General features: G+C 48.4%; 1 protein-coding gene across 1 annotated transcript in view; it reads left to right on the plus strand.

Moving 5' to 3' along the window:
• Nucleotides 1-6: 6 nt before the first annotated feature.
• Nucleotides 7-12,352, plus strand: part of Abl1 (ABL proto-oncogene 1, non-receptor tyrosine kinase) — a 141,092-nt gene continuing 128,746 nt past the window's right edge. Inside the window, exon 1 of the mRNA XM_010627456.1 lies at nt 7-917. Within this exon, the coding sequence (XP_010625758.1) occupies nt 782-917 (136 nt within the window). The 5' untranslated portion in view covers nt 7-781. The remainder of the gene's footprint in view (nt 918-12,352) is intronic.

The following is a 12,352-nucleotide window of genomic DNA, read 5'->3' on the forward strand; positions in this document are numbered from 1 at the left end:
CCCGGCGGCCTCCTCTTCCCCCCCGAGCCGCCTTGTGCTCCGGATCCTGGTCCCGAGTTTGGCCGCGGAACCCCCCATTCAAATCCCTTCCTGCTGTCAGGTGGCCTCCTCTGCCCCCCAGGTTACTTCCGCCGAGCCGGTAATGCCCTGACTTCCAATGTCACCTACGGCCCCCCTGGACTCAGCGAAGCCACAAAGTTTAATGGAACGGAAAAGTCTGGATTGGTTTCACAGGCCTTTTAAAAAGCGAACTTAAAAGTTGCTGGCAACGCATTCCTGCTCAGTCTGCCTGGAGAGTAAGCTTTCTGCGAAGTCTGAGTGACCTGTGTCCTCTTCCGGAGAGCGGCGTAGGGTGGAGAAACCAAGGCAGTGGAATGGTGACTTCCACAGGAGAAGCTTTGGAGAAGTATCTGAAGATGGTCAACGTTTCCTTTATGCTTGGGAATAGAAATCAATTGAGTTTCGTTGGTACTTTTCGACAACCTCTGTGAATATTTCGGTTTAAACTTTAACTTCTTGGAAAAGAGACTTGGTTCGTAGAGAATACTTACAATCAAGAAACTTTTGGGTTGCAGCGTAATTAAAATTGATAAACTGTGGAAGTCATTGGAACTCTTGTTTACATGTGTCAGTCTGAACTCTGCTCCCTTTCTGTGTGGAAGACCCTTTTCTGAGATTGGCCTCAGTTGCTGTCTTGGGGAGCTGCATGAATGTGAAAGCCCACTGACAGTTCTGGAAGACCTTGAACCCTCTTCTGGCAAGGGGTGCCTATCATTGCTTTATGGGGCAGCAGCCTGGAAAAGTTCTTGGGGACCAGAGAAGGCCAAGTTTGCCTGCCCTGCATTTCATCAAAGGAGGAGGGAAAAAGGAATCGTTGAGGCATGGGGGTCCACACTGCAATGTGTTTGTGGAACATGGTGAGTGCTTTTTCAAGATTTCTGGTCATGTTTGTCCTAATGCGTTCAATTTAGGCCATCAAGGAACTTTCTGAAATGACAGTAATTGTTCCTTCCACTTCTGCTTGGCCTTTTTGTTACTGTAGTTGTCTCATAATTTCTGGTGGAACTTGTTCTGTACAAGAAAATGATGGCTTTATTCAAAACTTGTTTGAGTTTCTTATTTTTGGCCTGGTTCCGCTTCTAAGTCACTGTTGGTCTGGGACAAGCCATGTTACTCTTCCTCGGGACGAGTAATTTTTCTTGGGAATTTGGACTTCGCTGGTTTCTTAGGATCCATACATGGTTTGGCACCTGCCCTCAAGTGCCTGTGTGGATGATTTGCCACTTTGTCTACCCAGAATTCTCATCGTATTCTCAAAGTGGTTTGCGCTCTGAAAAAGGCTTAGAACCACAGATTCTGGTTGACACGATACCCTTGACCTTTTCAGGTACTCAGGTAGGAGGACTTGAAAATCGTCACTTTGGAACTATGTGGGGAAGCAGCGTTCCTCCTGAAGGATGCACAGCTTCTAGTTATGTACTCCCCCATGGCGCTTTCACCTTCCTCTTGCCCTGTACGGGATGGCGCCATGCCACCATGACTGGCTGAGATTTTACTTTCTTCTTTTTACTTCAAGCACTGGAGATTAAACCTAGGGCCTTGCACATGCTGCCCAAGTAGTCTACCACTTAGCTGTATCCCCAGCACCTTTTAGTTTATTTCAAGAAAGTTCTCACTAGCCAGGTGCGGTGGCTCATGCCTGTAATCACAGTATATTCCGGGGGCCGAGGCAGGAGGATCACTTCCAGTTCGAGGCCAGCCTGGGCTACATAGTAAGATCTTGTTTAAAAAAAAACCTCAGGTCTCCCTAAGTTGCACAGGCTGGTCTCAAATTTGGCATCCTTCTGTCCCAGGCTCATCAGTAGCTGGGATTATAGGCATGCACCATCATGCCCAGGTGAGGTCTTGCTCCCTTACAGAAAGTATTCACTTCAGCTAATTAAATCTAGTTACCTGGGTTTTACTTACGGTGAAACATTAGTTCTATTTTAGCATTAGTATTAGGCAGGTGAATGCGGTGATTCACTATGATCTTCCCAGATTCAGGATTTGAAAAGGGGAAAAGGGAATTATTTATGTTTTGACTAGTGATGATTATACAGCCTTAGGCAGTAAAGACTGATACAGACTTTTTGGTGAGTTTGGATGAATCTGTCAGAATTTAAAATGTGCATACCAGTCACCTGGTAATCTCAATGGAAAGCTAAAGATCTTATTGGCAACACATACTGCCAACATTTTAGCTTTACAGTGAAAATTAGGTTTTCAGAGAACGTGAATCTGCCACTGTCATCTAGATTGATGTTAATATTTACAGATGTGATACTTTGATATTTTATAATGAAATGTTTTACTTGAGAGACCCGCATAAGTCCAAGAGTCAATATTTTCTAAATGATCAACACATGATATATAATTACTCACAGGTAAAAGGGCCATTCAAAGTACAAAGTGCACTGGTAGACTTTAGTGTAACAGAATACAGAGATGTAATTTTAGTAATTCCCAGCTAGAGAGGCTCAGCTGGGAAAGCAGCATTTGAATAAAGATGCGAAGAAGGGAGAGCACACATAGAAGTGTGGGGCAGAGCATTTCTGGCAGGGGAGATGAGATGCAAAGGCCCTGAGGCAGAATTTGTGGGTTCAAGAACAGCCCAGAAGATCTTGTAGCCGGGGCAGAGAGAGAGGAAAGGAGGGTTGGAGGGGTGGATGGGGCAGATGCCTGGCGAAAAAGAGGGCCTTGTGGTCATTTCAAGGATTTTGACCTGTGTGTGTGTGGGTTGGGAAGCCTGTGGTAAGTTTTGAGATGCACTAGCGAGCGACTGCTGTTGTCTAGGAAGAGCAAGGGAGAAAGCGGGGATTCCACTCTGGGGCCCTTGGAGTGGATGGTGGCAATGGATGGAGGGTCAGGACATAGCCCACTGGATTTGCCCTTGGTCAGACAGCGTTTTAGACTGCATAACTGGAGGAATGAGGTTGCTTTTTACTGAAATGGTAGCTGACATTTTTACCATTGGCCGCAAATACTACCAATGTGTGTTTGTTTTTTTGAGACAGGGCCTCACTGTGTAACCCAGGCTGACCTCAGACTCACTATGATCCTCCTGCCTCAGCCTCCCCAGTGCTGGGATTGTAGCATTTAGGTAGATTGCCCACCTATTTGTTTTCTTTGAAATAGAGGAGTGGAGTTTTGGGGAGAGTACAGGAAGTGAACAGCAGGAGTTCCCTTGTGGGCATGGAGGTGACTGTGTCTGTCAGCTGGGCCCATGCACTTGAGTTCAGGGAAGCAGCCCAGGCTGGAGAGAGAAAGGTGGAGTCTTCAGGTATAGGTGTTTTGTTTTGTTTAGTTTTTGTTTGTTTGTTTGTTTGTTTTTTGAAACAGAGTCTCGCTATGTAGTCCAGACTGGCCTTGAACTCACTATGTAGCCAGGCTGGTCTTAATTTACAGTGATCCTCCTGCCTCAGCCTCCTAATTGCTTGGATCCCCCCCCAGGTGGTATAGGTGTTTAAGGTGTGAGAATGGATGTGTTCACCAGGGAGGAGTCTCCACTTATGTACCTTTCATGTATGTTAAGGCACATTAAGTAGTTCATGAAATTAAAGTGTTACAATTATTTTTTTTGTACAAGAGTAGTTTGAATTTTTTGTGTGACAAAGTTTGCATGGGAATTGCTGTAACTCATCTTTAACTTTTAAACCTTGTTTCTCCAGATTTTTTTCCTACTAGGTCAAAAAGTTACAGATGAAAAAAAAATAGCACAGTATTTCCTGGTTTTTTTTTTTACACAGGGGATTAAACTCGGGATCTTCTGCTTGTGAGGCAGGTGGCTAAATCCCTGGCCCTTTCCTGTTTTTCTTGATAGTGAATTTTTAAATACAAAATCATATTAACTTTAAAATTTTTATGATGCTCTTCTAGTTAATGCTTAAAAGTTTGAAGCTTTTTTAAAAAGTTAATTTTGTATTTTGAGTTACTACATCTACGTCCTGTAAGATATTAGCTGCCAGTCTTACTTATACCAAATGTGTTATTACGAGTTTACCTGACAATGGACCTACGATGCTGTTTCGTACTAGTTGAAAACAAGGGTTGACCGGAGAAACTTGAAAGCAGCAGTAATAGGAACTTGATCCACGGACACTGTTGATTCTGCATTTTAAAGTATGTGAAGTACCCAGGCACACGCATTAGGAGGCAGGAGAAAAGTCACATCATCCGGATTAGTAAAGAGGTTGCTTGGGAGGATTATATCCCATGTACTGATGTGAGGGGCTGACTTGTGAACTGTGGAATTGCAGATCTGGGTGTGTACATTTTTATAGGTGCTTTATAATTTCCCGTAATCGAATGCACTTTCATGAAACCTCGTTGCCCTTTTAAGAACTACACACGTGTAGAAGAAACTGTTTCTTGTGGTAGGTAAAGGAGAATGACCGAAGACGATTCATCCGAGAGTTCCATTTTACCTGGTTTCAGCGAAGCTCCTGTGGGAGAAAGCGATAGGAGTCGGAGGAAGTGTGAGAGCTCTGCGGCCAGCCTGGGCCCCACACGCGGTGCTTAGAAGAGGGCTGCACGGGACGGCGATTCTTGGGTGGGAGGGCGAGGGATATGTTGCCATGTTTGTTACACCCCTAGAAGCGCCTCACCTGGTCCTGGGGAAAAGAGGCTGAGGGTGGGACGCTCCTGCGGGCAGAGGCCCGGTTCTCCCGCAGGCCGCTGGCCCTTTGGCCTGTGGTCTCTCTCTTTGGTAGCTGCGCCCCAGGCTGGGCTCCTGTGTTCAGAAGTCACCTGTCTTTCACCACTTTGTTCTAGCCCTGTGTGTGAGCCTGTGTTGGAGAAAAACGGTGGGAGGAGAGAAGATTGGAGGAGGCTCAGGCTTTCAGACCAGCTCCCCTGCTAGGTGGGAGGGCCGCTCCCCTAATGCGGGAAGGGGAAGGGGCCCCCGGGTCCCAAGATCGTCTCCTCTCCAAAGTGCCGCCAAGTGAGGAGCTTATGGGCCAGGGATTTAGCTCGCGGCACCCGCCCCTGCCTTGCAAGTGCAAGGTCCTGAGTTCGATCCCGGTACTGAGAAAATAAAAGATGCTTATCAGTGGGTCAGCCACTGGCGGGCTAGAGCCCCGTCTCAGGACACCTGAGACCCTTCTTATATACCTGGCCGCCCTCCTTCCGGAGACCGACTTTAGCACGTCTGCTCCGTCGTTTTCTGTAGCTTTTGCCCATTTTACGCTTCCGTGACACAAACGAGCAGGGCCTCACGTTCTGTGCACCGCGTCCTCACGGCTTCCTGTGGGGTGGGGCCTCGCGTAAGCTAACCCACCTCATTCAGCTGCTCAGTGAAAACTTCTTGTTTCGTAAGAATTCTATTAAATGGACTACATAAGAGATTGAGCTAGTTACACATTTACAGAGAATGAGAGGCAGTTACCAGGATTTCTCTTCTTTTTTTTTTTGTTTTTGTTTTTGATACCTGGGATCGAACTCAGGACCTTGCGCTGGCGAGGCGGGCGGTGGCCCTAGGATTTCTTTTCAAGTTTGGTAGTATACTAGGGTTTCTTTCCCAGTGAGTATACTTGTATATGTTTCCTCTTCTCCCTCTTATTTATTGTGTCCAAGTGTATGAGAAGGTGATGGTTTCACTCCGCGGAGCTCTCACTGCAGGGGTAGGAAGTGCATTCACGGCGGAACAGCCACGCCATATCCATTTCTGGAGCGCTTTCATTCCTTAGAGAGACAGCCCGTTTCTGCCTGCCCTGTCTCTCGCTCAGCTCCGACGGACCTTCCACCTCGGAATTTGCGCATCCCGGGAGCCGCAGGCACTAGGGTCTGCCCGGCGCCACTTCCCACAGGAGGGCAGCAGCGCGGGCGCAGCTCTCCGCGCCTTGGCTGGCGCAGTGGACCTTCTGTGCTTTGGCTCCTTTCGGGGAGAGTTACTTTTGTGTGATCCGTTGTGTCGCTGTACCCGCGGTTTGCTCATTTTTATTGCTGCTCGGTACTCCGTTGTGTAAATGAATAAATACTCAAGGCTTCACTTACCCTGGCCACTGCCGAAGGACGTTCGGGGCGCTGTCAGCTTTGCTGTGTGTAAATAATGCTGCTGTGGACATTCCCGGGGGTGTCTGCGAACACGCAAGACATTTCAGTGTGTCCTGCTGCTGCACCGCCGGTGTCCATTTTTCTAGTTATATCCCTTTTCGTTTGCAGGAGTTGTCTGTTCTCAGTGTAGACCCTTCCTTGGGTGGATGGATGGGTTGTGAATATCTCCACAGTTTGCAGCTTGCTTTGTCTCTCTCTCTCTCCTTGGTACCTTTGATGAACTGAAGGCCTTAATTTTAAAAGTTTTTTTTTTTTTGGTACCGGGGATTGAACTCTGGACCCTGCACTGAGCTAAATCCCCGACCCAACCAAGCCTTAATGTTAATATCGTCAGATTTCACAGTCTTTTTCTTTATGGCTCGTGCTTTTCTCGTGGTCTATCCGGTTTAAGGACTCTTTCCCCACCGGCAGGGGGAAGTTCTGTTCCTCTGCTCATGTTTCTGGTTCGTGTGGAGTGGATTTTCTCTGTGAGGGTGAGGGTTCAGCTTTTTCTTCTTCATATCAGTCTGGCTGTGTAGTTGATTCAGGCCGCTGACTAAATCAGTCTCCGTGCGGCCCTCGGGGAGCTCGGTGCTCTGTCCCTCGGCTGCTTTTCTCCGTCCTCCCACCCACTCCACACTGTACTGGAGATTTCAGATAAGCCTCGGTGTCCGTCAGCACAAGCCCTCTCTGGCTTTGTTCTGCGGGATATCGTGGTTTCTTCCTTTGCGTTTCCATATGCGTTTTAGAATCAACTTTTTCGGTTTCCGTATTTGAATAAAAATACCCCAGAGTTTTTCTTCTAGGATGATATTAAATCTCTGTACCGATTATTTTGATTCTAGGAATAAATAATGGAATACATAATAGAAGCAATGCCATTTGAGGAGATATTTTTTCTAATAATGACAGGCCAAATGATTTCCAGAAACTGATGCAGTTTTGAAATTACCCGCTGCTCCCTCCAGATTCACTCTTCTGTGATCTTTTGATCGGTTTATTTCTTCAGTCTTGCCTGTCTGTGGCGTTCCATCCTCCGTCCCTTGCTGGCAGAGCGTGTGTGTACGTTTTTCCCTGGGTCAAGTGTGACATTTTGCAGGCTCAGTGATCACGGATTCAGGCTGTTTGGGAGCCGCCTGTCAGACACTGTCTGTGCAGGTGGACGGCCAGTGACTGAAGGCTCTCGGTGTGCAGTTCACCGTCCCTAGGACCATGCGGGCCACCTGTCGGGACCTGGTTCTCACCTGGACTGAACTGGGGACAGGTCTGGGGGGCGGGCAAGGGAAGGGGCTGCTTGTGGTACACAGGGGTCCCTGTTGGGGCTAGCAGCAGCCCCGTACTTTCATCTGCCTCTTGGGTCTCCTCTTTTGTATGTCCGGGGCTGCTGGTGACAGCAAGCCAAAATGAGAACCCCTTTTTTGCATGTTTAATTTATCCCCTGGAATGACTAATGAGTCCTTTTGTTTTTGTTTTTGTTTTTGTGTTTTGAGACAGTCTTGCTATATAGTTCACACTGGTCTTGAACTCACTGTGTAACCCAAGCTGTCCTCGAACTCACAGCTGTCCTCCTGCCTCAGACTCCCAAGTGCTGGGATTATAGGTGTGCGCCACCACGCCCAGCAAGATTGCAAGATTTTTTGAGGGCCAGGGATTTGGCTCCGTGGTTTTGCCACCCTGCCTTGAAAGTACACAAGTTCCCGAGTTTGATCCCAGGTACCAAAAAAAAAAAAAAGATTTCATTTTTTGAGAGCTAGAAAATAGAATTGCTAAACAGAGAAAGAATGTGTTGTTTTGTTTGTTTTCTGTTTTTCTGTTTTTTTGTTTGGTACCATGGATCGAACTCAGATCCTTGCGCTTGCAAGGCAGGTGGTGGAACCTCTGAGCTAAATCCACAGCATGAAAAATGTGTTTTTAAGTAGAGACATTTGTATAGGAATAAGAGGAAAGCCCCAGAGTGGTGGTACAGGCCTGTTATCCTAGGTACTCTGCAGGCTGAGGCAGGAAGATCTTAAGTTCTAGACCAGTCGGCAATTTAATGAGATCTTGTCTCAAAGAAAAGGGGCTTGGGATGCAGCGTAGTGCTCCCCAGGTTCATTCCCTGTTACCACACACAGACAACGGGTGCAGCCGTGTTCTGAGGAGAGTCGTTTCAGTTTCTTTAGTGGCTCTGGCTGACACCCGAAGTTAAAGAAGGAAAGGTTTATTTAGCTCATGGTTCGCAGAGGTTTCAGTCCGCAGTCGGCTGGCTCCAAGGCAGGGTGACCTGGTGGAGGACACCACAGGGGGGAAAATGGTCCACAGTGTGGAAGGTAGCAAAAGCAGCGAGTAGCAAGTGAGGGCAAGTGACAACAGCAGCCCTCTCTCTGTCCCTTATATACAGTGGGCCCTTGACTCACAAACTCAGTCCGTTCCCAAGGGCTGGTTGTAACTCAAGTTGGTCAGTGATGGCTCAGGCTCCTCATAACCTCCACAGCCTCTCTCCCGTACACAGGCAGAGCTCAGGGTCCTCAGAGAGACGCCGGCCCAGGAGTTCTCAGTTGACTTCACGCAGGAAAGGACGTTGTCAAATTCCTTCCAGACTCTTTAAGGGTTAGATCTGTGTCTGAGACAGCACAAGGGGCCAGCATTCCGGTCGTAACTCAATACTTTGGGCTTAAGTTAAACCTAAAATTCTGGTCAAGTTGTTCATATGTCAGGCCAGTCATAACTCGAGGGTCCACAGCCTATCCTATCCAGGCGGCACAGCCTCAGGGTGGGCGATGCTCACACCAGGGAGGGCCTTCCTGGATACCCGGACTCTGCCAGAACAACCAGGGGTCTGATTTAGTAATCACACATGCCCTTAACCCCAGACCCGGCCACCGCAGCAGAGGGGACACTGGGACACAGGCCACAGCAGCTGCTGGTTTACCTCATGTGTGGATTGTGAATTGCTGGGGCTGAATTCATGGTGATGTCCACACTAACTGGACCTTTCACTTAAATAGGGTTTATTTTTGGCATATTCACTTCTCTGAGAAAGAGGTAACCCATCCATGGTCAGATTTGCCTTGCCTCAGTAGTTTTTTTTTTTTTGCAGTGATAAAGTAAAAGTGAAGAGTGAGAGAGAAAGAGGCTCTTCAGAGCAAGCTTGGGCAGAGTGAAAGAGGAGCAAGCAAGATAAAAAGTACACCCTGGAGAAAGCAGGGCCGGTCTTTGTGAGGAAAGCCCCCGTAACCTTGCCTTAGTATTGAGCAGATTGATTAAACCTCTCTACTTCCTGCTTCTGCATCATGACTCAGTGATACAGTGATTGATTTTCTTCTTTCAGTATTGAAGACCCCCCCCATGTTCTACCACTGGACTACATCCCAGCCCTTTTTATTTTTTGTTTTGAGGCAGGATCTCATTAAGTTGCTCTGGCTGGCTTTGAAATTTTGATCTTCCTGCCTTGGCCTCCTGAGTAGCTGGGATTACAGGTGTGTACCTGTAATCCAGAATTTTATTAGCAATTCTACAGCATTTAGAAATTGCGAAGAGTGTCTCTTGTGGATGTGCCATGAGCTCATGTTTTAAATATTCTTAAAGTGCTTTAATGTACCAGCTTTCAGACTTCTGATGTAGGTAGGAGTACAGTATTCCTACTTTCAGTCAGAAAACTCATTCAGGGTGGCAGTTTTTTAAGGATCATATTGGTGATTATAGTAGAAATCAGTTTGAGTATTTTTCAACAGGAAACATGACTTTCTGAAAATGGATTAATGCCTTTTGAAAACGATCACCACACTGAACTAAGGGAGGTTTAGGTTAGAATTCATCTAATCAAATTTTTTATTGTTTTCACACAGTTTTTGTGGCATATGTCTTTGATTAAATATTCTTACCCTTTTGTAGTTTGGTGTTTGTGGAAGGTGGTGTGTAATATATATACTTTGTTTATGTTTTTATGATTTATAATTTTATGTTCCCTTTGTAAAGTTTTATAAATGTAAGATTATAATTTATAATTTAAAAAAGCTGTACATTGTCCTACAAGCTTTGTGGCAATTTCAAATTTTATTTCAAAACTAAATTGAATGATCTTGAATAGCTAATATGTATTTTCTTATTTAAAGTGAAATAGGAGCCGGGGACTTAGCTCAGTGGTTCTGCCCCCTGCCTCGCAAGTGCAAGGACCTGAGTTTGATCTTCAGTATCGGAAAAAAAAGAAACAAGTACCAACCAGGGTGTGGATGTGTGTTCTGTGGTGCTTGATTCTGCCCCTGCCTGTCTCACCTTTCATTCTGCGACTCCTCTGCAAAGCCATTGTTGTAGTTTCTTCTTTATCCTGCCAGTATTCCTGCTTTGTGAATGTGTGCCGCACATGCAGGAGAACTGTTCTTGTTGCTCTCGCCTTTGGTCCAGTTGGTCCTCAGGGCTTGTCCGCATCGCCCCCTCTTTACGGCTCGGAAGCGTCGCTGCTTTCAGGCCTCTCTCTGGATGCACGGCTGGTGCCCATCCTTAGCTGTAGTGAACGGTGCTGCGAGGAGAGGCTCGTGAGCTGTGCGGGCAGAGAGCCCCAAAGGCCGGAGCGCTGGAGCAGAGCTGCGCCTTGGACAGCAGGCGGTCGCTGAACCCCTGGAGACACTCGGGTGCTGTCTTGGCAGATGTTGCTCCAGGTCCCCTTGCATGAGTGCCTCGTTTGCCCTCACTGCCTGCCTCACCGAGACAGCATAAAGAGTACGGAGTGTGTTGGTGCGGCCTTCACACCACTCAGCGTGAGCAAAGGTGCACGCTGTAGCACGCTTGAGGGGCGTCTGTATTTAGCTCTCTGTGCAGGCTCACCAGGTTCCTCGTGCGGCAGATCTCTAAGCAGGACACTCTGCAGAGCCTCGCTGGTTGCCTCCGGCCCTTGCACAGCAAGGAGCTGCATGGCCCAGGCTCCAGCGGGCCCACGAGCAGGCCTTCATCCTGGCTGTCCAGGGGCTCTCCTCAGAGCTCTGGGGACTTGTGTCCAGAGCCCACTCTCAGCGACTGGTTTACTTCCCGCGGGGAGAGGCCTGAGCACCAGTGTTTTTGTTTGGTTTTCACTAGCCCTCCAGTGTTAAGCAGTCTCTGCCCTGAGAGCTGCATCCGTGCCTTGGTGAGGAGGACTCTGGATCAAAGGGTTTTTGTGCTGGGCGCAGGGCTGCCTGCCTGTAACCCCTGCTACTCAGGCTGCCGAGGCCAGAAGATTGCACGTTTGCCGCCATCCTGCACAGCTTCACAAGACCACGTCTCGCAGTAAAATCGGCCAGGCTGACGCACATTCTCCTGTAGTCCCAGCGCTCCGGGAGGGTGAAGCAGGAGGATTTAACCTTGAGCCTAGCTTGGCCCATTTAGCGATTTAGCAAGACCCTGTCTCAAAATTTAGAAAAGAGCTGGGGATGAACAGAGAGGGCCCCAGGTTCAGTCCCCAGGACTGGGGGTGGGGACCCAGAGGGCCAGGGATGGGGGTCAATGCTAGAGTGCTCGCCCGGCTCATATGAGACCCCGAATTCAATCCCCAGTGCTGAGGGAAAAAAACATAGCCTTCTAAGATCTGTTGTAGTCGGGAGAACACCGTCACCCTGTCCCGGTGAGGCCGGCGGGCGTTTGTTTCCTCATTTCTGTGTTTGTCTCACTCATCAGGTGGTCCCGCGGGTGGTCAGGGGTGGGCGTGGGGCAGTCCCTGGTCTAACCCTGAGCACTGTTTGGTTCAGGGTGAGCAGGCTCTCTCAGCCCACTGATTTTGTCTGCTGGCGAGGCTGTTTATCCCCGCCACTGGGCCTGCCAGGCCCCTTGCTTCTGGGAGCCGGGGTAAAACCACGGGGCTGGCTGGGCTCAGGGTCGGGCTGAGGCACCGGGAGGGTGGCAGGCCGAGCAGCAGGACTTTGACCTCGGGACACACTGCTGCCAAGCCTCAGCGCCAAAGCTGGTTAGGTTTGGCCTCACTGTTCTTGCAGCCACTGGGTTTCGAAATAAAGAAGCAGCACAGATAGCCCTGATCTGGTTTTTATTCTTTCTACTTTTTGGAAAGAAAAATGGCAGATTCTCCGGGCAAGTGGTACCGTCCCTTACAGCATCGTGTATGTTCGCCCGCTCTCTTAGCATGCACACCGCTTCTCATGCCTGTCCTGTCAAACTGGCCAAACCCTACCTACTGAGATGCGCTCAGCCCCCCTGCATTGTGCTCCCCGCGCCCCAGGGCCAGCGAGGCTAGAGCTGTGTTGTGGTGACGTCACTTCTGCAGAGTGCTGCTCTCCTGACTCCTTTTTTTTTTTTTGGTTTTTTTGAGACAGGG

Source organism: Fukomys damarensis, unplaced genomic scaffold (genome assembly GCF_012274545.1).
Source record: "Fukomys damarensis isolate Sample0158 unplaced genomic scaffold, DMR_v1.0_HiC HiC_scaffold_36, whole genome shotgun sequence".
Lineage (NCBI taxonomy): Eukaryota > Metazoa > Chordata > Mammalia > Rodentia > Bathyergidae > Fukomys > Fukomys damarensis.